This window comes from Psittacula echo, assembly GCF_963264785.1.
Source record: "Psittacula echo genome assembly, chromosome: 4".
Taxonomy (NCBI): Eukaryota; Metazoa; Chordata; class Aves; order Psittaciformes; family Psittacidae; genus Psittacula; species Psittacula echo.
The window spans coordinates 19076297-19103824 of record NC_137738.1 but is presented as its reverse complement, the minus strand read 5'-3'; the positions used below and the strand labels follow the sequence as shown (position 1 = coordinate 19103824).

Below are 27528 nucleotides of genomic sequence, written 5' to 3'. Positions count from 1 at the left end.
GTGTTTTAACATGTAATTCTAATGAAGTGTGATTGACACTCTTCAAACAAACTGGTGTCATTAAGCTGCTGTTCCAAGGGGTGTGCAACTTTGAGTGAATGCAGTCAGCTTACAGGTTAAACAAAATCAGATTCCTTACACACTGGCTGTAGATTTTTTTTTTCCTTCTTTTTTTTTTTCCTGTTTGCAGATTAATTGACTATCAGAAAATTCTAGAACTTAAGAATCAGTGTGATTTGAAACATTGACCATATGGTAACAAAAAGCATTACAAGACAGGAAAAAGGTATTGCAGGATAGCAAGGAGCCAGCAACTGCTTGAACCCTCAAAAAAGATTGTTCATGATGCTGATATATTAGAACTGAAACTGACTGTTGTTTATTTGGTATTTGTACTGCATTGAAGGTAAGAGGGTATGAGTCACTTTGCAGCATTCAGGCATGGACAAATGTGAATTGCCTCTGACTAAACCACCTGCAAGCAAGAAGCTGAAATTGCTCCGCAGTTGAGGAGGAAGCTGTGTGCGTGCCTGCCTTCTCTCATGGCATGTACGCAACCTCCAAGGATGTTGCTGTTATTTTGCCTCCATGCGTATTAATAACTGAATTTTGGAATCGATGGCTTCATATGAAAGCTGAAGGAAATGAGATTCCTGGTGAGCTTCACATCAAAGAAAGAGAGAATGCATACAAATACCATGCCTTCCTCCATTTTAGGAGGTTGAAGATCTCTTACCATCCTAATCCATGGTCAGATGTGTAAAAAGGGTGTTGTAAGAAGTCCATGTGAAAAAATTATTTTAAGAACACATGCAAACCACATGCTTTCCTCCAAAGCAGTTAGAATGGTAAGGTACTTGCAGTGCTTGAATCAAAATGTCCCTGATTAAAATTAGTTGGAACTGTTTTCTCTAAGCGAAGATGAGAATTTAGTTTGTATATGAAGCAAAAGTGATCTAAAGTCTCCACTTCAGGTTTTTGTCAGTTATTTTGGAGATGCACCAGAGCAGTCTCTGATGTTGAGACTGTATTCTGTCCCTGTTTTCAGTAAGGCAAGATCAGGAAAGAGCATTCACTTAAGGTACCATCTCTTCTGAGCTGTCAGTCATTAACAGACCTTTTCTTTTGTTTGGGCAGTAGCAGGTGGCTGTGATGGAGCTCAGAGGATGAGTAGATGGATGCTGTTTGCCTTGTGCCTCTAGGAAACAGAAAGCGGGAATGGCTGCAGGATGATGCGTTTCAGGAAGGATCTACAGTAAACCTCTGATGTTGAGGGATTTCTGTGGTGTTTGACACACAATTGAAAATAATGTATTTCCACCATGGTGAGACTTGTTTTCGTATTCCTGAGAGGAGCTGGCTGCCTGCCGTGCATCAGCCCTGCGCTATCTTCATGTTGTGGTTTGTCCTACCTTTCAGTTTTCATGGGCATCTCTCCATGTATTGACAAGAATCTAAACTCTTCCTTAAAGTCTAAGTTTTCTTTTAACTTTTTCTATCTCATAAGCATTTTGGCTAATAAATTATTCTATAAACCAAGCATATATGCTCTCACACTTTCATACGCAACCTCATCTATTTGGATTTTTTATTTGATTTATTCTTTTACTTCTTAAGGCTTTTCATGGATACAGGGTAGTCCAGTTGGTCTTTAGTTGCCTCTGGATCCTGCACTGACCCACAAGTGTGCTGGTGAGCAATGAGGCTATGACAGCCTGACACATCTGGGTTGTGGCTACCCAGAGATCCATAAGAGCTGTCAGTCCAATTTGGTTGTTTGCAACTCCTAGATGTGGCAGGGAAATTCTCTTTTCCAGTGTAATAGGGTTACATTCATCTTTCTTCATATCTAAATTAATTGCCTTGTCTTTCTGTCTGCTGGCAAATTTCATGTTTCATTTACTGTAAACAGTTGCATTCTCCCATATATGGAGATTTTTATCTCCAAAAAAATCAGATATTTTATGCTTCAGCATAAAATAGATTTTCCTCCTCCTTATTTCAAAAGAGATGTTTATCAATAAAAAGAAAATTAAAATGTGTCATGATGATTTGGACTAAAAATAAAAACATTGAGGCTAAGCTTTCATCCCAATTATACCTTGACAGTAAGAAATACTGTGTTTGTGTGTGTGTGTGTATGTGAATTCTCAGTTTTAGAGAATATGAAATAATATTTGTTGTTTGGTTTTTGTGTGTGCTTGGGTTTTTGGGTTTTTTTTAATCATTTCTCCTTTAGCAATCTGTGGGATTTTGGTTTGTCTTTGTGTGGTTTTTGCCTCTGTGTTTTGTTATTGTTGTTTTAGGAGTATAGTAGAATTACTTTTTGTGTGAAATTGTTTCTCATAATGATTTTGTCTTGCAATACTCCTTGGTTACAGCTCATGTAATGGCAGTCAGCGTGAATTTCTTAGCCCTATTGACCCTCTGTACTTTAACCCCTTGGATTTTGCCTTCATTGGCTTCTAATGTATAATATTCCCCGATTCCTAGAACTACCTTTGCATAGATGTTTTGAATAATGTACTTCAGTTTGTTGTCCATTAATCTTGGGGGGAGGAAAATTATGCTTTTCTACTTGCTGCCCTCCATCCTTAACATTACAGCAATACTCTGACCAAAGGAAGTGCTTCTGGCAGTAGATAATGACAGCAATGGCAAAATATTCACAGCAGGTAGTGGATGTGAATGTATGTTGCATGTGATAACCCAGTCTCTCCTCTGTTTTTCTGTAAACATATGCAAACAGATATTCTTAATAGTAAGGAAAAACCTCCACCAGGCATAAACAAATCTTTTATATCCTCTTTATATTATCTCATACTGGTATGTTTCGTACACCAATTGCAAAAGCAAATATACTATGCCTACCAAAACAATTATCAGTTACCATTTAGCATACTTATCAGAAATGGCTTATTAGAATGTGAATGTCTACATTATTTTTTAAAATGTCATTCTTCGCTTTAAAGTACTACTAGTCTACCACTGACAACTATCAAATTACTGATTGTCAACTAATATGCAAATAGCCTACTGGGTTGTTATAATTTCAAATAAGTTTCAGTATTTTCACATTGAATATAAATGTTGAGTTCTAATGAGTTTTGGTTTGCAGTAAGGAGGGAACTGACAGCAGGATGAGGTTGCAGCAGGCAAGGCTGGGTTTGAGCAAAAGCTGCAGTTTTGATACCTGAATAGAACTGAAGCCTCTTAACTTGATTTCTCATACCTCAAAACATTGGAATTCTATTTGCAAACATGGCCTTGATAGAGGCTAATCCTGATTGAGGGACTGACTCAGTACAGGTTTTTTGAGGGGTAGCTTCTTAACTTGCAATAGGTCAGTTTACTGGTTCAGAAGCATGACTAATAAGAAACTTCCTTTGCAAAGCAGCCGACATCATTACTCCAGCTATGTTCTGATACACAAGCATCTCCAGGTTGCTTATGTACAGCTGTAAAAATTGTTAGACTTCCCCAATATTCCAGACACCAGAGAGAGCTCCTTTTGATACGTTATGATTGAGTGCTCTTTCTCCTTGGTACTTTTATTTTGATTCTTCAGTCTGATGTAGTTTACTTATGACCCATTTTGTAGTATGGGCTTTTACAAGATCAAGCTGCTAACTGCTTTGGAAAGGTGTTTTGTTTGTTGCTGGTGTTGTTATTCACACATGTAGACAGAAAGAATAAAAGGATTAATGGCTTAGGCAAAGATTTACAGCTTCATTTTGTAGCACAGATGTTTATATAGGCATTTACACTTTGTGCAGCTTGTGTTAACATACCTGTTCTGAGGTTTCTCTGGGTCTGTGTGATCTCAGAAAAGAAAAAAACATGTTTACTCTTTCTGTTGCCTTTTCCCTGTCAATTTTGTAGCTGGGGCTGGCTTAACATTTCCAAAATTTGTGTGTCTTTAAAATCTAATATTTCAATGAGCTGGAATTTGTGTGTGTTGTCAGATCTTCACAAAGATGGCAATAACTATTTCAGCCTGTTGTTGTTTTTGAACAGTTACCAGTTCTGGAGTATGCACTGTCTGATCCCTTTGCAAGCTGCTCCCTGGCCTCAAGGATGAGCAGCAGCAGCCTCTGCCACAGGCAGGGAGCTGGTGAGATGCTCCACCAGCAACGCTGTGGCTTCCCCCTCCAGCCAGGAGAGCCATCTGCCAGGAAGGAACTTGCACTGAGCTTCTGTGCACTTTGCCCTGTAAGCAGGTTCTCCTCTCATTAACCCAATGGCTTATTTTGCTCCTGGCAGTGCTACATGGGCAGGTGTACCGGTTTTGCACCCTGGAGGGGACGTGGCTACTGAAGGAGAATTCAACCCTGCCCTGGAGGAACCTGTCTGAGTGTGAAGCCTCTGACCAGGTAAGAGTTTCCATCTCTTGTTGCTGTTGTTATTTAGGACAAAACAGAAAGAAAAAGTACAGTCATTGATGCTCACGCATTTGTGTCCTGTCCTGAGTGCCTTGCTTCAATGAGCTGAATGGTAAGGGACATCATGCCTCTCCTCTTCAACAAAGGGAACGTGGAGGGTAGATGAGAGCGGGTTTCAGTGTATGTGAAAGAGCCAAGAGAAGTGAACCAGGTAGCCCCAGCTGCCATGCAGGGCAGGAGGCTCGACAGCAGCCCACCCAAACGGAGTGACCTAATTGCCTTTACTGTAACAGCTTGTGAATGTAAGAAAAGTGTTTATTCTCTCTGTCTTGTTAGCAGCTATTAAGGTGATTAAGATGAACTGAACTGAAGGATATTTGCTTTTTACCTTTGGGCAGGGGGCTTTTTACTTGTTTGGGGTTTGTTGGGTTTTTTGTCTTTTTACCTTAATTTGCCATGACTGATGGAATTAGTCTTGTCAGTGTTATTTTCTTGCCTTAGTGCTTTATACTCTGCAGGGAGCTGAGACAACTGGGCACCAAATGAAGGATAGCATAGGGATTTCCAGGGGATTTTTGTCAGCCACTGGCGTCAGCTAGCGCGCTGTGCGTTCTCGTGACACATGATACCATTACTGCTGTGAGCCTTCCAAGGGCGATGCTTTTTCTCGCATAAATTGAGTGCACTCTGTTGTCCCAGGGTACTGGGAACTAGCACACACCTAGTCAAAAGAGTTCAAGTATATGAAATTCCCAAGTGCTGCAGGGCCTGTGCCCTCTTGAGTTCTCATTCCTCGATGCCTCATTCTTCAGAAGTAATAAATGGCTGCAGACTGGAAGGAGATAGGAAAAGAGATAGCTTCGAATTCTTTAAATATATTAAAATTGACTTTTTTCCTTTAATTTGCAGATTTGCAGCCTTGTTCCTTGTCCCTTCTTTGTTCTGGGGTATCCCAGCAGAGCATGTTATCTTGAACAACTAGGCCTACGCTTTGTATTGACTTTCCCTTGTTTGCCATTATGGTTTCTTCCAGAACTGTGTTGGGACATGCCAAGGAGAGAGATGCCTCATGGAAACACTTGGCCATTTGGCACCTGCATCCAAGTTTCCATACACTGACCTGAATACTGAAACCCTGCATACATGTTGTCAGTCCCTGAAATGTGAACAGCTGTGTTTGGTTTTCCAGCTAATATATATAAAGCCCCATAACAACCTACTTTATTTTAAGCATCTTATATATGAGAACAAAAGGTTGCTTTGATAAGTTAGCTGTGTATTATTTACAATTGTTGCTAAAACAAAATCCAGAGGGTGTGTGAGTGAATCCTTATATCATTGATTTACTTTGTTTGTAATGTAATTTTGATCTGCATTGATGCTTTAAATTGTTGGGTCTCAATAGTTTGCCTGAGCTTTGATACTGAAGACATTTTAGTTTTCTCTGCATAAGGCAGCTCTTGTATCATTCCCTTTAAATCATTCACCTAGCAAATCCCTGGGGAACAGCCTGTATGTTCACCTTAAATCCTCCTGTCTGTTCAAAGTACATCTGAATAGCTGTACTTATTTCTGAAGTACAAGTATATTCTTTTGTACAGCACAGGTCTCAGGAGTCAATTGCAGAATTAGCAGCTTGAAGAAGGGAAGTGAAATGCCCTAGTCTAAATAGACTAAGATACGTGCTTCGAAGTGAACCAGAATAGAGAATATGAATGTGCCTCTCAGGCTGAGCAATAATCCTGTAGCTTTTAAAATACTTCTGCCTTTCAAATGAGGGTCTCAGTAGTCATGTCTTCAACAGAGAATCTGAAGAGAGCCACAGGCCAGGATTGTCAGAGGGGTGCAACCATCTGTGGTGCTTTGGCCCACCCTGGGTTGCTCCCTCCCGGACAGTGCTGTAACACCTAGGTCATGAGATGTTGTTGGGCGATAGTTTGTTACCAGGAGGTTGCATAGTTGAGACAGAAAAGAGACTATTGGAGGGCAGAACATAGTTATATGAATGTAAGCATGCTTTGCCTTGGAGTCAGTGAATGGAACCTGACTTGGTTTACCTCTAAGTATGGATGTAGTCAGAGGACCACCCTCTTTACAGCAGTAAGGAGACTTGCTTGAAGTGTTCAAGTCTGAAAACATGAATTTTGCTGGTTCTACTGCTGAGCTGAGTTGTGTCTGTGCTTCCTGCCATCTGTTTAAGACTTTTGTGGTAATTCATGCCTCTCCAACTTGTTATGAAATAATGTCACGTTATCTATTTTCTAGCCTGGCTGTTTGAGCGAACACCTGGGAGCATCTGGGGAATGAAGATTAAATTTTTATTTCTTTAGAGCATACAGAAAGTAGAAGATTTGATTTGATATGTGCATTGAAACTTGAAAGTAGGAGAATGACTTCTGGTTATCATTAAGAACAGTTAGAAAGCAGCTGGAAGAAAAGAACTGAAGCCCATGAGCTCTGTCTTTTTCCCCCTTTCCCCCCCCCCCCTTTTTTTTTTTCTCCTTTATATGCTCTCAGGATGCACCAGAAGAACAGCTCCTGAATTTGTCCATCATATACACCATTGGATATGCTCTTTCCTTCTCTGCCCTTGTAATAGCAACTGCCATTCTTCTTGGATTCAGGTAACTGGCAAAGGTCTGAAGTGAGTGGGGAAAAGGTGTTACGTTTTTCTATATGGTAGTATTGGACTTCAACAGGCTTTCTCCATTTGATTATTTTTTCCCTTCTTCTATCACCTCATTATTTCTCTATCTTATGTCACTTCTGTGTTCCTTCCTACAATCATTTCTTCCCAAAATGCAGGTAAAATTCTCAAATTTTTGCAGTGTTACTTGTGTGAATGAGCAGAACAGATGATTATATCAGTTGAAATGTAGTGTTGTGACTTTTTTTTGTTTCAATTAAATTCCCACTGGAAGAGATGGGAGAAGAGAGAGATTCCAGCATTTCCTCATGGTGTTGCTTTGCAGATGAAGCACTAATCTGGGGTGTGAGAGGACATTTAGCTTTCATCTTGCCTTGCTTGGAATTACACAGAGCATAAATTTCAGTCTGGCCTATTTCTCAAACAAATCCCTGCTACTGTGTATCGCCAGGTCCCATCATCCCTTTTACAGATTGATGAGGCTGCCTCCTAAAAAAAAAAGTACAGTTTTCCATCTCCTGGTACTCTCATTTGAAATCAAATCAGGAACCTTCAGTGCTCTGATTCTTAAGAAACTTCCTTCCCTGACTAAAGAATTATCATTGCCAGTTAACAATAATTTTCTCTGATACCAGCACTCTATTTTAGCAGGGCAATCCCACTCCTTTTCACCCTGTCAAGTGTTTATACCCCTTATGTATTTAAAAAAATCAGTCACACCTTTTGGCTTCTCATTTCCAAAACTAAAATGATACAAGCCTTCTAATATTGCGCCCCACCTTTTAGCATTGTCTTATCCCTCCTCCTTTCAGTGGAGAAGCATAGGCTAGCAATCTCAAAGATTTAAAATTACTGCAGAAAGGCAGAGGTGTGCTTACCCTCTGTGAATGCCATGGGATAATTGATTTGTGTGCATTGTACCTGTGCAACTTTGGGACTCATTTGACAAGGCACCAGATGTCTTGAAGTCTCAAAATGTCTCTCACATAAGTGCTTGCTTCTTGTTTCACCCATCAGTGATACTTCTGAATAATCTTAACAGGCCAAACTTAAAGGTCACAGAGCACAACCATGTACTTTTGGAAAGAAGGAAGGAAGTGAACGTGTTTTGTCAGGGAACATGAGTAAGTTTGTCACTTACTCTCCTATAATGACTTGTAGAAGAGAGGGGAATTTTGGTGCCTTAACTTTTGTGGAGAGACGCTTTCACATTTTTAAGCAGGAATTGGTGCAGTGTACACAAGTGTGTGCTTCTGATATTGAAAACGAATTTTCAGGGATGTTAAAGGGGATGAGAGTCTTGTTAAAACTGTCATCAATCTATTTTGTGCTTTCCTGTCTAAATTGCCTGAGGAAAAATTGGTCCTGGATCTCATGAAATGCATGAGAATCCCTATGTGCACTGCAGTTGCTGGATTTTGATTGGAACCTCTGTTCGTGGGCTCTCCCCAGTAGCTGCACCTCAACAAATAGGGATCAAAATATAATTCAGTGGCACCAAAATGCTGATGTTCTGCCCCTTTTGTAATAAGGAGGCCTTTTTAAGTTCCCAGACTACAGATTATCCCTTGGTTTTAATAATGATAAAACAAAAGAAACAATATATCTCTAGTGTCCAATTTTGCATCCTCTGAAAGAAATGGAAGAAAAGTCCAATTTCAGTGATGGAAGCTGAATTAGGGCCATAACTTTGTGACTGAAACAATTTAAATAACTTTTATTGCTTGTAGCAGAAATACTCTGTAACTACTTGCAATCTGTTTTCTTCAATAGGTTAATTTACATAATTTTTTTCAATCTGTGGCAGTTATGAAGGGTAGCAACAAATAAATTTTGAGTTAAAGGAAAATAAATATTAATCATATGTCAGTTTTGAAATAAGCTGTGACTTAACAGTGTTGCAAAAAATTCTATTTGAGCTATGGAAAAAAAGCTCTCCTTCTTCGGTGCAAAACCTGTAACTTTCAGACCAAGTTCGTTTTTCTACTGAAATTTATAGGGCAATAAAAATAGACATAATCTTTCCGGAACAATTACTGTCTATCATATGTTACTTGTATCTTTTTAGTATCAAAAAAGAATCATACCTAGTGTGACTTCCTTTAAAACAAAGGATGATGTGTACCCTTGCAGAAGAAGGGAAGAAAAATGTTTGTGGGTAAGGCTGATAAAACATTGGCAGCACCCTGCAGTTGGATGCCATTTACATGACTGCAGTTTCTTTTGCTATCCCTTAACATGCTCTTTTTTGACAAGTAGCAATTTTATTATCTTTACAGCTGGCTGCTGAAATTCAAGAGGGTTTTTTACATGGTTGTTTTGTTTTGGGTTTTTTATTTGTTTGTTGGTTTTTGCTTTTTGGTTGTTTTGGTTGTTTTTTTTTTCCAATTCTGAATGCAGAGGTCAAATTTCTGTTCCTTTTACTTCTACAGAAAGTATTTACAATTCCCTCGGGGCAATCTAAATACAGATTTTTCTCTTGTCAAAGTGGTAATTTACAGGTTGATGTTTTTTCATTGTGGGTTTGGGCACAGCCAGAAGCTGCACTGCACACCAGTTCCTGAGCCAAGTGCAGTGACATTGGGGTCAATTCCAAGAGATTAGATTTAGCCTTATATGAAACTTAACTGTTTCCAGTCCTCTCAGATATTTCTTTTGAAAATTATTTTTACACTTTTTTAACTTTGAATGTATTTTTTCCTTACACACTGATCTCCTTTCTTCCCCCAAACACTTGGGGCTAAAGTTTGGAATGTCTTTTCCTTGAAAGTGATTTCTTTCCAAAACCACTTTGAAATCCCTACAGCTATTCTCAAGTTATGGGATTTCCTCTGGTACCTCCTGATTTCCATCAAGGCTTGTTGTTCCCTCCCTCAGTCCCATGTGTGATGTTGCACCTTATCTATACACAGTGGATCATGACTGATTCTTCCTTTTTACAGACATCTGCATTGCACAAGGAATTATATTCACCTGAACCTCTTCACCTCGTTTATCCTCCGGGCTATATCAGTCTTCATTAAAGACTCAGTGGTGAAGTGGATGTACAGCACAGCCACACAAGAGCACCAGTGGGAAGGACTTATTGCCTACCAGGTAGGGGCAGACACTGGAGTAGTCCTCAGGATACTGGAGTCATCGCTGCAGTGTGTCTGGATGGCAGCAGATAATTTAATGTTGTAGCTGTGCCACCCTGTTCTTGGAACAGGCAAGTGGCTGATGCCATGGCATGTTTCTCTGCCTGTGGGAAGTTTGCCTGTACTACACAGAAGAAACATGAAGAGGTGGACTTTTGATATGTATATATATGTATACACATGCCTGTATCTTTTTGCCACGCTGCAGGTTCATTTCTTTCTGGCAGTGACAAGAGGGCATTCATTTCCCTAAGCCAGCACCTTTTGTGATAGGACTGTCTGTCTTGTGTAATGACCAAATTAGTTGGTCATTCTTGGAGGTCTTTATAATCTGTTGATGATGAGGAAATAAAAAAGGAAGTATCTGATTAAAATGCAAATTTGAAAGCATTTAGAAAAGCTTTGGGGAAACAGGCCAATTAAATACTTCTAATTGAAGGGAGAGGATATACATCTCTTGTGAATGATGAAAGCATGCCTTTCCCCATTCAGATGTGGTATACAAAATGTACTTGAATCTTCAAAGACGGAATTTTCATTGTCTGTATAGCTCTTGTGTTTCTAGAACATGGGTACAGCATTTGCTGCAGCAATGCAGGGTTGGGGTTGTAAATCGTATGTCTTCTGACGCATACATAGTACCCATACTTTTCTGACACTTTGCCTAAGGCTTAAGCACTAATGCCAAACAGTGAACCTTATATGATGGCTGATTTCTTCTGATCTGCAATGTATAAACTGGCAGAAAATAATATTGTAATACGTATCTTAAATGGCTTGGAAATGTTCACATTGTCATTCATTCAATGTTCACATTCAGTGTTCACATGTCAGTCATTCCCTACTTCCAAAAAAACCTTGGCTGTATGTTTTCATCAGATCTGATGGATGTATTTATTAGGTAATCAGGTTTCATAGTTATCTAAAGCCCTACTGACCACCTCTCTGTAATATACTAGCCAAGAGAGATTTTGCACTTAAATGTGATGCATTGGGCAGTATTGCAGTTCTGTCAAAAATCTTTTGCTTTGTAAAATAGTCAGTATTATGACATCCACTACTTGCTCTTTAGTAAATTCTCAAGTGCAGAACACAATATCTGGGGAAGTGAAAAGATTTGCTGGCTGCAGTTGATACAGAACCTTACACTTTCAGTATACTGTATATACTGTAAGTGTATTACAGTACCTTTCATCTTTGTGTTGTGCTTTTCAAATTATAATCAATTGGTTATTGAGGGAAAATGCAGAACATGCAATTTAAACATTTTTTTTTCCTCTTGTTTTTTTTTTTTCTGTTAGGGAAGAATGTTGTTGAAAGCATCTCTCTGCAGCATATAGCACCTATTACCGGCTTCTGCCCCTTTGGTACTGAAATGTGGTTAATTTAGCAATTGTTGTTTTGAGGAGCAAGAGTAGGAGAGAGAACGAGTCTTTTGGGTTAGTATCTCTTTATTCTCAGCCCCTCTTGCATTCATTTGAGCTGTGCTTTCTTTCCATCACAGGAATCACTTAGCTGTCGATTGGTCTTTGTGATGATGCAGTATTGTGTGGCTGCAAACTACTACTGGTTGCTGGTGGAAGGCATGTACCTGTACACTCTGCTGGTTCTTTCAGTCTTTTCAGAGCAAAGGATTTTTCGGCTTTATCTCTGCGTTGGCTGGGGTAAGTTGATCTTTCCATATGTCTGCAGTGGCTGCATGCACCGGTAGACTGTATAACAAGAAAAATCATTGTATTTTGGTTGTAGTGCTGCCCAGTTCAGTCCTGCACTCCCCCATTCCCTTTGTGTTTCTGATCCCTTACTTTCTTTGAGCTGGAGGGTGCTGGGCCAGCACAGCTCCTGGATGCTTACAGCAGAGGCTGTGGGTTCATAATGTAGGGCTGTGCAACACTGCAGAAACTCTGCAAACCACTGACAGGCACATGGTACTTTTCCTGCAAGTCTTCCCAATACAAAATACATGCGGGTGATTCCAGGTGAGTGCGGACTTCTCTGGACTCCCCTGCTTCATCTCTTGAAAGTTTCCCCATGTGTTCAAAGACGTAACTACTTGTGGTACAAAATAGCAATGACACCTTGCATCTGGTCAAGGATAACAGTAGAGAAATGCTGGCAGCATGAGCTAGGGAGGTGTAAAGGGGGCTGATAAATAAGGGGCTGCTGGCAGGAGATGTTGGGTTGGTTATGTGGGAAGAGCAGGTCAAGTAGTGACTTCCAGGCAAAAAAGTGGTCAGTGTGCACATGCCATGGGCATTGTGTGTGCTTGAGATCAAGAACAGTGATGCCATGAAATAAGTTGGTTCAGCCAGAGTCACCTTCAGTAGAAATGCTGAAGCTTTAATTCTTTCACTGTCCAGTTAGCCAGAAAATATGTTACTGTTCAGGATTCATCTTGGTTTTGAAACATCCTTCATGTGCTTTTATTGCATTTTCTGTCTTGCTCTTCTCCCCCCTCCCTTTTTGGTGGAAATCAAGTGACTTTTGGAAAGCTGAAAGTAAGTCCCAGTAAATACTGCAAGTACTTTCACAGATACTAGCTTGAAGATTTAAATTGCTTTGGCTGTCCTCTCTGTATGGATTTGCCACCTCTGAATCTTATAGCAAATTAGTTCACTGCTAAAATGCATATAAACAGCTTACTGTGAATTACCCAGTGCTACTGAACAGTGATGTATGAGGAGCAAAGGCTTTCCAGCATATTGATGGGAATAAATAAATGCAAGTAATAGCATGGTGTTTTATAAGATTTGATCTGAATCACTTCTGGTTAGTTTGTTTCTTACAAAAGCAGCAGAAACAGAAGATGCTGGTTTAGTTCTTCCTTTACAATCTGAATTTTGCTACTGTTGAATTTCTGGATGAGTTTGTGGAAATGAGTGGCAATGCCAGAACTTGGCACTGGATAAATGGCTTTCATCCAAGCTTCCTAGAAAAGCTCTGCTTGACCCATTCAATACTCATCTGTACAGTTTCTTGCTAATCTAGACATGGCTGCATGTGAAAATCTTGCCAGTGATTCTCCATCTTCAGATGCAAAAAGATCTGCTAGTTCAGTGTTCCCAGATTAGTTATACCAGGTAACAGTTTAGTCTCTAAAAAGTGGAAAGGCATGAAGATTTTTTTCAGTTTCTTGCTTCTTCACTGGTGTTTCCAATTTTTGGGTGCTCTGGAATCTCACCAAATAAGTTTCTGGCATATACAATGCTCAGAATATTTAATTTTTTGAGCAGCATGATAGAGAAGTCAGTAGGTTCCTGTTTTTGCTGAGAAAGTGCTGCTCTTTGAAATACTTTATCAACTGTAAAAATAAAGCTGGATCCAAACATAAATATGTATTTGATTGTCAGAACTGATTTGATACTTGGACCCTTTGTTCTGTTAATGAATTGTTCTCTTGAAGGATAATTTTTAACTTGTTCATGACTCATTATTTGATGAATATTTATGTTTTAAAATTTCATGTATGTATTCGTAGACTTAGTGGATGTTAGTCATTTCATGTTATTTCTTCTAATTAGACGTGAACTTTGTGTGATAGCTCACAGACCATATGGTACTGTTTTTACTGTCTGACTAGCTTCTGCAATCTCCTGTATGATCACATGTTTGCACTTGCACTTCTCTCAAATGTACATATGAACAAAACCATGTGTTTTCCTCAAGACTTTTGTCCACCTGAGCGTTTGCACATACTGTTGGTCATGATGTTTGCCCTGTTATGCTTCTTTCAAGGAACAAGTCTAAAAACAAACAAGAAACTAGAGCAAATTATTTCCTTGGGTTAATCCCAAGCAAAACTGTAATGTAAGGGCCAGTTTTCAAATAGGTAGAAATGTCCCAATACAATCTCTCTCTAAGCTTTTAAACTGCTATATTATAAGTGCTTTTTTTTTTTTGGGGGGGGGGGAGGGGAAGTCTATGTAATTTTGTAAATAAAAATTCTTCTCCCATTTTGTTTAACATGATTATTTCATCTCAATACAAAACACAGAGAGCATAAACCTGCTTTTTAAATAGAAACATGTAAAGATCATCTTAGTGGCCTTCCTCTGGACTCTGTTCAGCAGGTCCTGTGTGCTTATGTTGGGGGCCCCAGAGCTGAACACAGTACTCCAGGTGGGGTCTCATGAAAGCAGAGTGGAGTAGAGAGGGAGAATCACCTCCATCAACCTGCTGGCCATGCTCCTTTTGATGCAGCCCATGATACGGTTGGCTTTCTGGGCTGTGAGCGCACACTGCCGGCTCATGTTGAGCTTCTCATCAAACAACACACCCAAGTCCTTCTCTTCAGGGCTGTTTGCAATCTAGTCCCCGTGCAGCTTGTCTTTGTGCTTGGGATTGCCCTAAACCAGGTGCAGAACCTTGCACTTGGCCTTATTGAACTTCATGAGTGTAATCAGCAAACTTAGTGAGGGTGCACTTCATCCAGTGCCCATGTCACCAGCAAAGATGTTGAAAAGCACCAGTACCATTGAGGAAAGCAATTCATCACTGGTTTCCACTTGGACATCAAGTTGTTTGGCACAACTCTCCAGCCAATTCCTCATTCGTGGAGTGTCTTATCTGTCAAATCCATCTCTTTCCAGTTTAGAGACAATGTGCAGGACAGTAGTAAATGTTTTGTACAAGTCCAGGTAGATTACATCAATTGCTCTTCCCTTATCCACCAATGCTGTAACCCTGTTGTAGAAGGCCACCAAATTGGTCAGGCATGATTTGCCTTTAGTGAAGCCATGTTGGCTGTCAGTAATCACTTCCTTATTTTCCATATGCTTTAGCATAGTTTCTAGGAGGATTTGCTCCATGATCTTGCTGGGCACAGAGGTGGGACTGACTGGCCTGTAATTCCAAGTGTCTTAATTTTTTCCCTTAAAAAAAAAAAAAAAAAGGCTGCATCTCATAATGGACTTGTGTCCCTTCAGGTTCCTTAGTCTCAAATTTGATCTTCTCCAGTGGGTGGTTCATCGTTCTCCTCGTCCCTATCTTTGCCTTCTGTGATTTCAGTGGTGTGTCTGGAGCAGCTGCTGGTGAAAACTGAGGGGGGAAAAAAGCCAACAGTATCTCAGCCTTCTCCGTATCCTGGGAAAACCAGGTCTCCTGATTCCTTCTGGAGGGTCTTCCTGGTCGGGTGTCCTGTAGCAGACCCCCACTGGTATGTCACCTGTCCCTGCCCTCCCTTTAATCCTGACCTATAAGCTCTTGGTCAGCTCCTCATCCATCTCTAGGTGGAGCTTCATGCACTCCAACTGGTTGTTGATACAGAGGCCAACGCCCTGCCCTTATCTCTCCTGCATGTATTTCCTGAAGAGCCTGTATCCTTCCATTCCAACACTCCAGTCATAGGAGCCATCCCACCATGTGTCTGTGATGTCAATAAGGCTGTAGCCCTGCAGGTATGTGAACATCTGTGGCTTCTTTATTCCCTATGCTACGTGTGTTTGTTTGGAGGTCTTTAAGTTGGGCACCCAATGAAACAAACTTAGGCTGGAGGGGTTGGAATTTCTTTTTGCTGCTCTTCAAGTGCTCTCCTGCTGACCTGTGATCTCTGTCTAGGCTCTGGGCATCTCTTCCTGGTACTGGAATCAGACTGGTAGGAGTGGGATGGATTGAGGTTCTCCTTCTCTAATACCTTTAGTTTAAAGCCTTTTCACCAACTTGGCAAGCCTATGACCAAAGATGCTTTTCTCTTCTCTAGCAGATGGACTCCATCAGCCCCCAGTAGGCCAGTTGTTCCAAGCTATCATACTCAATCTGTGTTTTCTTAGAAACAGTTAATAGACAGTGAAGAGTGTAAGGAAAACTTAATAAATATTTCCCAAGTATATTTTTTGCTATATGATAATGTCAGGACAGTTCTTAATGTTATTAGTATTTTCCATTTAGTGTCAATTCATATGAGTAATTATTCTTTGCTGTTGAAGTGTTTTATAAGGGGAAAAATTGTTTATCTTGTGTTATTGTACTTTGCAAAAACTGGAAAAGTTATAAAATCTTGATAGACCTAAGGGAAGTAATGTAGTTTTACAAAATGGGAGTAATTTATATTGATATCATGTATATTGATAGGATTTTATAAACCTTCCTGATTGCTTGCAAGGTATGCATGTAATGGCCACTTCCTTGCTGAGTTTTCATGCCATACTAGGCTTTGAGATGGCACTGTTAAATATTTCCCATTTCATTTAATGTGGGAAATGTCTTGCTTATGTCTTTTTTTTCTTTGTAAAAGCATGCATTTGTTTTAAACCCGAGTTCCACATATCTTACTGCAAAAACAATGGGTTTATGCCATTTTCAAAGCTGATAGGAAAAAAATAGCAGAGACAGTTACATTATCAAACCCTCAATTCCTAATAGGCTAATGGCTGAACAGGTAAATAAGTTGTTCCATTCAGTCTGGACGTCAGCACAGCAGCCACTAAACAGGATGCTGATTCAGATAGTCATTATCACTTGCAGAAAAAGAGTCTATTGCTATACGTTACTGATACCTGCTCTTCCTTCCTGTGGCATAAGAGAAATCTTTGCCCATGGATCTCACCTTCTAGGAAGAACAAAACATTTGCAGAAGAAAGCAACATAACTATGGAGATCACGATGATTACATTTTGTTTTGTTTGTTTCTGAGGATGTAGAGACTGTTCTTAATCAGGGTGTCCAGGACACCAGCTCATCATGTCTGAGCCCGAATGAAGAGTTGCTGAGCTTGACACTGAATTCAACTAGTCGTGTCAGTGGTTTCTAGAGAAGAGTAGTTCGTACTGTAATGCTGTTGAATCAGCAGCATTTAGTGGGGAAAAGGACCTGTTCATATTGAAGTGGGGAGGAGAGGGGAATGAGGAAACAACAGCAGTGTCCCACAGTGACTGTTCAACTTGCAACATCCAGGCAGGAAGAATGACAGGAGACAATTTTCAGCATGAAAGGCTAAGAAGAAATTGGTAATAAAAAGCTAAATGTTGTCTGAACTTCTGTGGCAATTTTACACCCAGCTGCACTTGCAGCAGGGAAACTGCCATTAAAAATAAATAATCCTCTTCCTTTCAAACCTTGCAATCCAAATTTTGTCTAAGGAAGAATACTTTGAGGGAATGAAGCCATTAAAGGCAGGAAGCCTAGCTAGGGTGTCAAAATCTACAACCTGATTGCAAGGAAGATCTGACTGGAACAGAGCCAGTAAAAAAATATTCCTTCTGAAGCCCAGTATGAACTGAGTGTAGCAACAGGATGCGTTCATTGCGCAGACCAAATGTTTTCTGTTTTCAAATGAAAACTGTTTCAGGTGAGGATGTAAAAATAGGGATTCTGTCCTGACTGATCTTGGTAGGAAATGCTTGTCAGGAGTTTCTCTTAATTCTTTTTGTCTTTTGGATTAAACTCTTCTCATGCTTTTCCTTCCTTTGCAAGAAAAGCATCTCATCTTCTCACATTTTCAATGCTCTTACTCTTTCTACATCTAGTCATATTTTTTATCACTTCTTTCAGCTTCTCATCCCATACTTCTTGCATTTGTACATCAAGCAGTTAATTGAGTCAGACAATCCTGGAGAGTTTCTGAGAGATGAGAGGATTGGAGTTCTGCTGACAGCAGTAATGTCCTTCTGCTTTTTGTGACTGATTTTTTTGGAGGTTGAACTTCTCAGAACGTGGAAACCAGTCAGGTTACATCTCAAATATGAGCTTATACACCAACTCATCAGTCTTAAATATGTCCTTATTTAAGGGTCTTGACAGGATGGCAGTGCTCTAGTCCTGCAGAGATAAATTTATTAATCAGCATGTGAGGATGAGTGGAGCCTGTCTTGCTCCTCATACATCTTTCTTCCCTAAAGCTACCTTTACATAAAATATGATATCATGCAAAGCTATAATTACCGTGTCTGTAAGAATGGAAACTTGCTTAGACCTTGAGGTAGGGTAAAGAAGATGGCATGGAATAGCACCACCTGGTGACGCCTTTCCTGGTAACTGCTATTTAGTGGACTCCAAGCTTCATCTTTTCTGTTCTGTTACCAAAATATCTCAGACCCGTTAAACAAAACGATTGGTTTCTACATGCTGTTCTCAGGACATAGGCTGCTTACATTAGCAGCTCCACGAATTGCTTTCAACTCTGCTAATTAGGGACAGAGGAGCATTGTGGAAATGTCAACCAAACAGTGGTTCCTGTGCATAATTTCTCACAGCTTTCTTCTCTTGCCTACCCCATCCTATTATCATTCTGGATAATGCCAGTTTTAAAACTTTTTTTTCTTAATATTAAGACAGCTGGACAGGTGTAGATTATATAAGGTAGAGTGAAGATGAGTAGTTCGTGCTGCTTATTTATGCAGTTAAGATGGTGATTTGGCAGTTCCATTACTTTCCCATTGTCTGTAATATGTATTATTATCATAGCCTATAATTCAGATGCCCTGTCGTTTGAAGTTGAACTTTATTACCTGAGCTGTCGGCATGCTTATTTCCTAGTACGCTTGATAGATTTCATAATCACCATGTAGCGCTCAAAATTCTTTAGTCAGTTGTCAGCCTGCAAGAATTAACATGGCAGAGGCTGTTATGAGCAGGCTGTTGCAGTTTCTGGAATCTTCAGCAATGATGGAGTACAGATGAAAGTAAATGTTACTATTTCCAGAATTCAGAGGCCTTTTTGTGGTCAGAAAGATCAATCTCAGAGTTTTCTGTATGACAAAAAGCAAAACCAGATAGAGTTCAGACTGTATCTTAAATAAACGCATCCCATAAATGGGCACAGTTTTTTCTGAAATGTCTGATACTCTTTGAATAGCAGTAGCAAGAAAAAGAGGTGTAGGACTGAAACTGAAATGCTGCATGTTGGGAGTCCAGGTTTCTGTCTGAATTGATAGTTGGAGATGATAGTCATCTGTAGAATTTATTCAAAGAGCTGTATGCAGCTCCCTGCTCAAGCCAGCCAAATTTCTCTTGACTGAGTGAAGTAACCAGAATAATATTTACATTTGTGGCAGTTAATGCAGGTTAATCAGGTACTGAGATTGTAAACTAATCTGTGGAGAGCCTCAGTGATCCTTGCAAACTACAGGTATTGCAGAGATTCTGCAGACTTTCTCTATTGATATTGTGAATGATTTCTACAGACTTGAGGTGGAATAGGGGATGTTTTTGGGGCAGTCTTCTCTTTAGATCTTGAGTAGGGCTTTGGAAAATTTGATGTATTCTTATCTAATGAGAGAGTGTCCCATGCAGTTTTCAGAGACACACATTTCTCAGGACAAGGCTTTGTGAATTTGGTAGCCCTCAGATGGTGTCCATGTAGAATTTGCACTGGTGTTCAAAGCTTGTAAGTATGTATTGCACTGTTAAATCTTGGTGTCTCGGATTAAAATGTGTATGGCTAGCATGGAAAATAATGTGACTGACAGTGATACAATACCAGGGCACCAAGGGCCTGCATCACATGTAGGAGTGGGTAGAGGGTGTTGAACAAGTCACCTTGTACATGTTGCCTATTAATTTGTATAACATTTGCATAGCAGGAGGCTGATGCAGTTCAGTAACACCAGCCTCTCTCTATCTAGGCTCTTGTGAAATATAATGTTAATAATAGATTTTCAATACAAATGTCAAGTTTGATTACATATGGAGATATATTTGATATATCCAGAAGATGGAGATAACCACAAATTGTTATCGTTATCACTTGATGTATAAGTTTCTTCCACTGACATACAGCCTTTGTGCTCTTAGCATTCATGTCTTACCCTTTAAGTTTTATATTAATATGTCTTAATTCTCAGCAAAGTCAAGAAAGGAATAATTCAAACTATAATTAGTTTCTATGAAACAAAGGCTCATTTGTGTTTGTAAGTGATTTGCAATGAGCCTGTTTTTAATCTCTTATGTCACTATCAAAGAAGCATGGAGTTCTCAGTAACTTTGCTCCCCAAACACTGTGTATTGTCAGTATCAGGTACATCTATGTAAAACGTTCAACCACTTGCCCCAATAATCTCTACTCAATTCATTATCTTTACTATTTTTCTAGTAATTGGTATTTTTTTCTTGATGCTCTTTATTTTCCTTTTTTTTTTTTTATTTTTTCTTTTTCTCTGATTAAGGAGAATACTTTATCTTTCACGTCTGTAGTATTTAGTTGCTCTGATAGTAGAGAAAGAATACAGTACAGAAGGTTTTTCCAGTACAGATACTGCTTGTAGATCTTCAGATGGCAGGAGATCAGCAGTTTCTCTGTGACTTCTGCTATCAGGAAGTGTGTATTTGCCCTGTGCAGAGTTTACTGCTACACTCGATGTTCTTATGGTCCCTTGCCATACTGGTTCTTAATGCAAAACCAAAGCACATTAAATTTTGCCCTTCCTATCCAATGTACATATAGCATCAGGCACTATCCAAGGAGGTACATGGAGGAATTAGACCATCTTGATCCATCCTTAGGGAGAAATTCCTTATTGTGCTCGTTGAGTCTCAACCTGCTCTCCTTACCTGTGGGCTTTTTTGGCATTCCCTATATTGAGTATTGGTTGGTAGATGCACTTTAAACTTATTTTTCAAGACCTAGGCATTTCATAAATGAAATGAATTATTTTGAGAGAGAGCTTTTGATATTTTAAAGCAAGTAATGACTGCCAGCTTATTTGGCTTTTCTCCCTTTTACACCCCAGATAAACTGACCAACTGTAGCACATGCACTGTCAGAAAAGCATTAGGACCAAGTCTCTTCTCAAGATCAAATGCATCAGCTGTCTTTGCTGCAGCCACTCAAGTCCATGCCAGTACTGCAGCCCAAACTTGGGACTTCTCTGCAGGGGAGGCCTGAACACACATGATATGCGTCATGTGCCCACAATCCCCTTTGCCATCAGAGGTACAGCTGGAACACACTCAGCCCCAATATCAAGAAATGGCCTGAGCTTAGTGCTTAACCACAAGCAGAAATGTGGATGTAAAGGTTTGGGTTTGGGAGCACACCACACTCCTCCCTAGCATGAATATGGAGGCTAGCAGAGCTTCCAGAAATTCTGTTCCCTTGGCCACTCTGTGAAACAGAAAAGCTGGTTTATGCTGAGTATGGGGGTGATTGTCTCTTAGTCATTTTTCATGCCTGTTAGGCGTTAGGTGGGGGCCCAGGCAAAATGAGTTACTTGGCATTATTTACTTGCAGGTTAGATTCCTCCTCCCACCATTGACGGCCATCAAAGGGTAGGAGCTGCAACCCTGCCACCAGTTAATCATGTTTCTCATTACTGTGGGGGGTAGAGAGGATTGTTCTCCTCTGTGCTTTTACCTGTCTCTTAATGGCAGCGTCAACCTTGTCTCCTCTTTTCCCAGGTGTGCCAATGCTGTTTGTTATCCTCTGGGGAACTGTCAAGTACCTTTATGAAGATGAGGGGTTGGTTTAGTTCCGATTTTTCTAGCTGTCTCATTTGTGCTGTATGTGTGCATCGGCAGGTCATCGTTTGCTTTCTGTTCAGCGTGGTTTGCTTTGGCAATGTGCTGAAACCTCACGTAATTGCTTCTGTTTTGTCTGAAGGTCTTGCATAACATTTCAGAAAGGAGCATATGTTTGTTTCTGATCAGAATTTTCTGCATGTCTGAATGAATCTATCCTTTTGTAGGTCAAGGAAAGGTATGTTTTGTTTTTCTGTAGTTACAGTATCAACAGTAGAAGTCATTGTACCCAACCAAGACCACTTCTGATACTGTGCCTTTGGCAGTAGCCTTTACAGTTATGCTTCAGCAGAAGGCAAAAAACCTCCCACAGGATTCTGCCTGCGATTTATGGTGGTTAGCTTATGCCTAGCAGCAGAGATATGATTGCTTGTTCTTGTTTAAGCTTCCATTATTTAGATCTTCTTAAAATAAAGGCACATTCTCTGTCTGCTTACGTTAATCTTGCTAAAGTCAGCTATACCACACACGTGACTGCTGCAAAACACAAAATACTTTTCATCCATACTGGCTAATCTGAAAGTTTACCTTTATAAATGCTTTATGTACCAAATAGCATTGTAGTTTGTTACAGTTTAAAAAACAAGTAAAAACCCCAAATAACCAACCAAAAAAAAAAAACAACCTCAAACAAAACAGCTACCAAAAAGAAAACCCAAAAGAGAGGAAAGTGGCTTCCTCTTCTCAGTGATTGCGACTGCCTGGAAATATTTGGGTTGCTTTCTTTGTAATGAAATAAATAACTTTATGCTATTTCCTTTTTATTTTAAATGGACTATTTATTGGGTCTTCCTCTTACTCAGTTTCCAAACAACCCAGTCAGCACTTTTGTAGAGGATCATTTTTATTTTCTTTTTTTTGGGTAAGGTGTGGGGTGGGTCATTTTTCCCTTCCTCTCTCAATGCAATCATTGTGGGAGACATGCTGCAATGTGAAAATTCAGAGCCAGCTCCAGACTGTTTTCTGTTGTGAGTATTAAGAACCGGCTTTTTTTCAGTGCCTTTCATAATACTGAACCAGTTAAGTCAAAACTGCCTTTTCCTTGCTTAAGCAATGCTAGGATTTTCTGATTTTCCTTTTCAAGGTTGACTTGATAATACTCTGTAGCAAGATTGTGGCCCTACTGATGTAGCGCAAGTTTTGTTGAAACTATCAGAATAGGTATAGAGAACATGCAGCCTCTGAGCAGGCAATGTTCCATGGTCATATCTTCCCACTGATGTAGAAAATGTATTCAAAGTACTCATGCTGAGCCTCCTACATTATGCGGTGCTCAGATCTGATTTATGTTTTCTATTAAGAAAAACTGTCACTCACTGCCTTCAGTGGACCTTAAAAGGGGCAATTTTGCACCTTATTGAATTTTCTAAATCTTGTATAAATATTTGTAAAATACAGCAATAAATAACCACATGCGGCAGCCTCTCTGAAAGGCAAGATTTCTGTGCCTTGGGCAGGCATTTACTTGAGCAGCCAGGGATATATTTCGTGCTGTTTGCCATAGTGCTGTCACCAGGGATGTGCAGCAGGCTGTAGATTTCATTTGTGACTTACCTACTTCCCTGGCTATGAGGAATAACTGGAAGTAAATGTGGTCAGGGCTGGGAATCTGAGGCAGTCCTATGAATGTAGCCATTTGAATGAAGGACTGAAGCCTGCAAGACTTACTAGCAGGCTGGCTCCTTCTTTCCTTACGTGTATGTGCAAGTGTAAACTCCTTTACAAAGCAATTGGTGTGTTAAAAAGTAAGCTGTTGAAAAAGACTTTGTCTCCATTAAAGGTAAAATGAAAGGCAAGATGTGCTTCTTAGTTATTGGGCTGTGCCTAAAGAGCTGATACTTACACATCTTTATTTCTATCTGCAATTAATTATGGGAGCAAGAGAGCCTACAGTCTTTTTAAAAAATTGACCCATTCAGCTGTAACTTTTCAAGGTAAAAATTCAATGGTTTCATTTTTAGAAAAAGAATGCTAGGTTGGTAAGCAAAGGCAGAAACTTCCCAGTAGCATTTATTTCACTGGACCAATTCTCCATTCACAGCTCTGAGGCTATTAGTTGCCAAGCATATTTTGAGTGGTGCTGAGCAAACTGCAGGGCTAGATCCCAAACATAATAGATGTTGATAAATATATCAGTGTGGCAATCCCAGAAAGCACAAATGGACAAGAAATCATGTACAGATCTATCAATTTCATTTTCTGGACACTTTCATTAATTGGGCTGTAATGGCATTTTTATTGCATTTATTTATGTAAATATAAAAGTAGCTAAAACTGCTCTGTGCCACAGGAAGCAAATTAATACACACAGAAACGTAGCAGAGTTAATGTAAAGAATCATTTCTCAGCCTCCGTCATTATCAGGAAATGTTAAAATTGCCTCTGCTTCCACTGCAGCTAGTGAGAAAATTAGAACTTCACTTCCAGCCATGCCTATTATCCCGCCTGTCTTGAGGGGTTCAAATAAAATTAATTAAAAGGCTCCATGAAGCTGGCTCCCAGTCACGTGTACCACTTAAGAAGTTCTTCTGTTACTCAGATTCCAGTTCAGGTATGCTGACTGTACACAGTATGTACACCTTTTTTCTCCAGTATTTAAAGTACAGTTGAACTGTAGGTTGTGGAGCTACTGTTTGCAATATGTTTGTTACATGCATTAAACTGAAATTAAAAGGAAAAATGAAATCCTGAGCCCTTCTCAGCCTTGCAGTGCCTGCCAGGGAATATGGAATTGCCATCGCCAAGTTGCTTTGTTTTCCTGTCTAGGATGTGAGCACATGGATCCTTACCATGTGTGGCATGGCTTGCTAGTTTCTTTCAAGTTGACTGTCCCATTATAAGGCTGGGGAAGGTTTGCTCTCCACAAACATCCCCCAAGCTGAAGTTTCACAATCTTGTTAAGAAACCTTAAGGAAAATAGAGCATATTTATGTTTTGGAAGATGAGATTTGGAGATGAAGAAAAACTTGTTTTGTGAAGGAACTTATGTTTTCTGTAGTACTGTTTGCATACTTTTATGTTTTACAGACCGTGTAGCTCAGAAACCTGCTAGCTTTACTGATGACTTGCTTTTTGATTAATACTGACCAATATGGCAAGAGGCTAACAAAGTTATTTCATAAAAATATTAAGAATGTTGTCTCTGCAGCAGCAAGTGAAATGGTATGTGAACACTGCCCCAACACCTAGACCCATCATACAATCAGGGGGGCAGGCTGTGGCCAAGGAGGGACCTTAAAGAACTAGATGTATAAACCCCTCAGTGTAAAGTTCACTTTGAACCAGTGATCCCAAGTTGTGGCTTTCAGGTATTACTTTTCTTGTGATTGTTCTCCAATATTGCTCAACAACGCAAGAATCTAAAAAGCTAAAATGAGACTTACAGGGAGAATGAAGCATGCAGCATGTTAGTTACTTGGCAGAGGGCTCAGCTGGCCAACAAAAGTTGGGAACTATTGTTCCCATCTTTGATTTTACTTGCTTATAACATTTAAAACTCCATTTGGGCCTGAAACCTGTAGATATACTCTGAAGGAACAGGAGTATGCTGCCTTAATTACGTTCTCCTGGGTGAAATTAGTAGGTCCTTTTTGAAAATAAGGACAAATAAAATAGATGACTGATTTAAGTATTCATATAAGAAAAGTGATGGTAGGTATGGGATAATGTAATAACAAACAGTTAAATAAGATGTCCTGGCAGTGGAGACTGAAAAGTAGTAAAAGATAATGCTGAAAGAGGAGAATAGGAATGACGCAGGAAAGGTCTGACTCAAACAGGTTCCCCCCATTTCAGGTTCCTTTCAGCCACATGACAAATCTGACCTTGATTTTAATGGAGTAAATCTTCACAATTAATGGATGATAATTCATAGCCATTAGTGGACAAGAAAGGTTCGTGAGTAGTATCCAGATGGATTATGATAGCTTCAGTAGTACAAAGCATTCACTGGTTCTTAGAAGCAGCTGTATCTGTTTCCATGTCAGCATGATGTGCTTTCCTGGTATCTAGTCCTCAGTATTGTTCTCCATCTGCCTTGCTGTGACAGAATGAAAAGTGGGAGATTTTAGCGATGTACTGAAACTTCTTCTTCCTGTGTCCTTTTTTTTGACACCTTTCTAGCTGCTGGACCAGAAACTATAACATGAATTACTGGTTGATCATCAGGCTGCCCATTCTCATTGCCATTGGGGTGAGTATGGAGCACATGCAGCAAGCTGGCAGATTTCCATGAGAAAAGAGCACAAAGAGCAGATATGTACATGGCTGTTGTGCATGTCCAAAGGCTAATAACCTCTGAGGATCTTCACGTTTTAATTCAGAAATGTGATTTTTTATGAAACCAAACTGGGTTCTGTCACTGGCATTCCCAACTAGCATTTTGTTTGTTTAATTTGGACACAACACATGTAGTGGCAGCACATGATAACAAAACAGCATACTGCAGCAATACAGTTAACTCCCTCGTGTACAGGAAGCTATGGCAGGTAATTCAGGGAGGAAGAAGATAACATTCCGGGTACTGGGCTACAGAAGTGCAACAAATTGTGGCATTATGGAGAAATGCCACATTCTGCAGCCACAATACTGTGTCAGTCTCAGACCTCCAGACAAGGCAAATGGGACAGAGACACCTTTACTGTATCTCACTCCCCAGAGATGTAGGTGAGATCTCCTGCTTTGTTTAGTGAACTGCCTATATTTTTTAAGGTGACTTGTGCATTCGCAGAGGGTATCTTCAGAGTATAATACCTTAGCAAGGAGTTCTGTGGCAAATTCTGCAGCTGCAGGATAGTAGGATACACAGGGACCTACACATGCATCTGCAAACCACCTTTTTTGAACGTGTGTTTCTTGATGTTGATATAAATCCTTCTTTTATTTCTACAGGTAAATTTCCTGATATTTATCAGAGTGATATGCATCATCATCTCCAAACTACAGGCTAATTTGATGTGCAAAACTGACATAAAATGCAGGTATGTCAAATATTGGTCTGACATTTTTTTTGTGCCCATCAAAATAGAAGACAAATGGTGGACAAAGAGGTACATGAAAGGAGTGAATTGACAGAAGTGGTTAAAGATCACAGCTCTTGAGTAATGCGCAGGTGTGATGTCACACATTTGTATGGCTGCTTGGATAGTCAGACCCCAGAAAAACCTGCTGGTGAAGCCAGGGCAGGTGTTCTAAACAGAAGGCTTGATTGCCAAGTTTGTCACTTTACAGTCTTCCATAATACTGGGTGAATATTTATTAGGCAGATTTTTTTTTTAAATACTTGCAGTATATGCAAATAGTGGATGTGAATGTCCTTGGATGTGTCCACAGAAGGGCAACAAAGGTTGTAAAAGGGCTGGCAGGAATGTCCCGTGGGAGTGGCTGAGGACTTTAGGATTGCCTAGTTCAGAGAAAATGAGGCTGAGAGGAGACCTCATTGTCCTCTACAGCTTCCTGAGGAGGGCAAGTGGAAAGGGAGGTGCTAATTTCTTCTCACAGGTATTCAGTGATAGGCACTGTGGGAATGGCTCAAAGCTCTGTCAGGGGAGGTTTAAACTGGACATTTGGAAGTGTTTTTTTTACCAAGAAGGTGGTCAAACACTGGAACAGTCTTCCTCAAGACTGAGTCAATGCCCCAAGCTGTTAAAGAGGCATATGGACAATACTCTTAATAACATGCTTTAACTTTTTGTCAGCCTTGAATTGCTCAGGCAGTTGGACTAGATGATTTTTGTTGGTCCCTTCCAAATGAGACAATCTATTCTATCCTAATTTGAAAAAAATGAGTGTTATATTATTATTACTGTTTTATAGAAATTGAGGCTTTCTCTTCAATGAAGAGCATGATGGGTAATTTTGAGTGTTACTCCTTGTCCCAATAACAACTGGCAAGAAGAACAAACTTTCAGTC

General features: G+C 39.9%; 1 protein-coding gene across 1 annotated transcript in view; it reads left to right on the top strand.

The window, feature by feature from the left end:
• The window catches only part of GLP1R (glucagon like peptide 1 receptor), an 85907-nt gene that overhangs the window by 48602 nt on the left and 9777 nt on the right, over positions 1-27528 (top strand). Inside the window, exons 4-10 of the mRNA XM_080614538.1 lie at positions 4264-4373; positions 6900-7006; positions 9972-10125; positions 11671-11830; positions 21498-21558; positions 25740-25809; positions 26508-26596. Coding sequence (XP_080470664.1) covers positions 4264-4373; positions 6900-7006; positions 9972-10125; positions 11671-11830; positions 21498-21558; positions 25740-25809; positions 26508-26596 — 751 coding nt within the window. The remainder of the gene's footprint in view (positions 1-4263; positions 4374-6899; positions 7007-9971; positions 10126-11670; positions 11831-21497; positions 21559-25739; positions 25810-26507; positions 26597-27528) is intronic.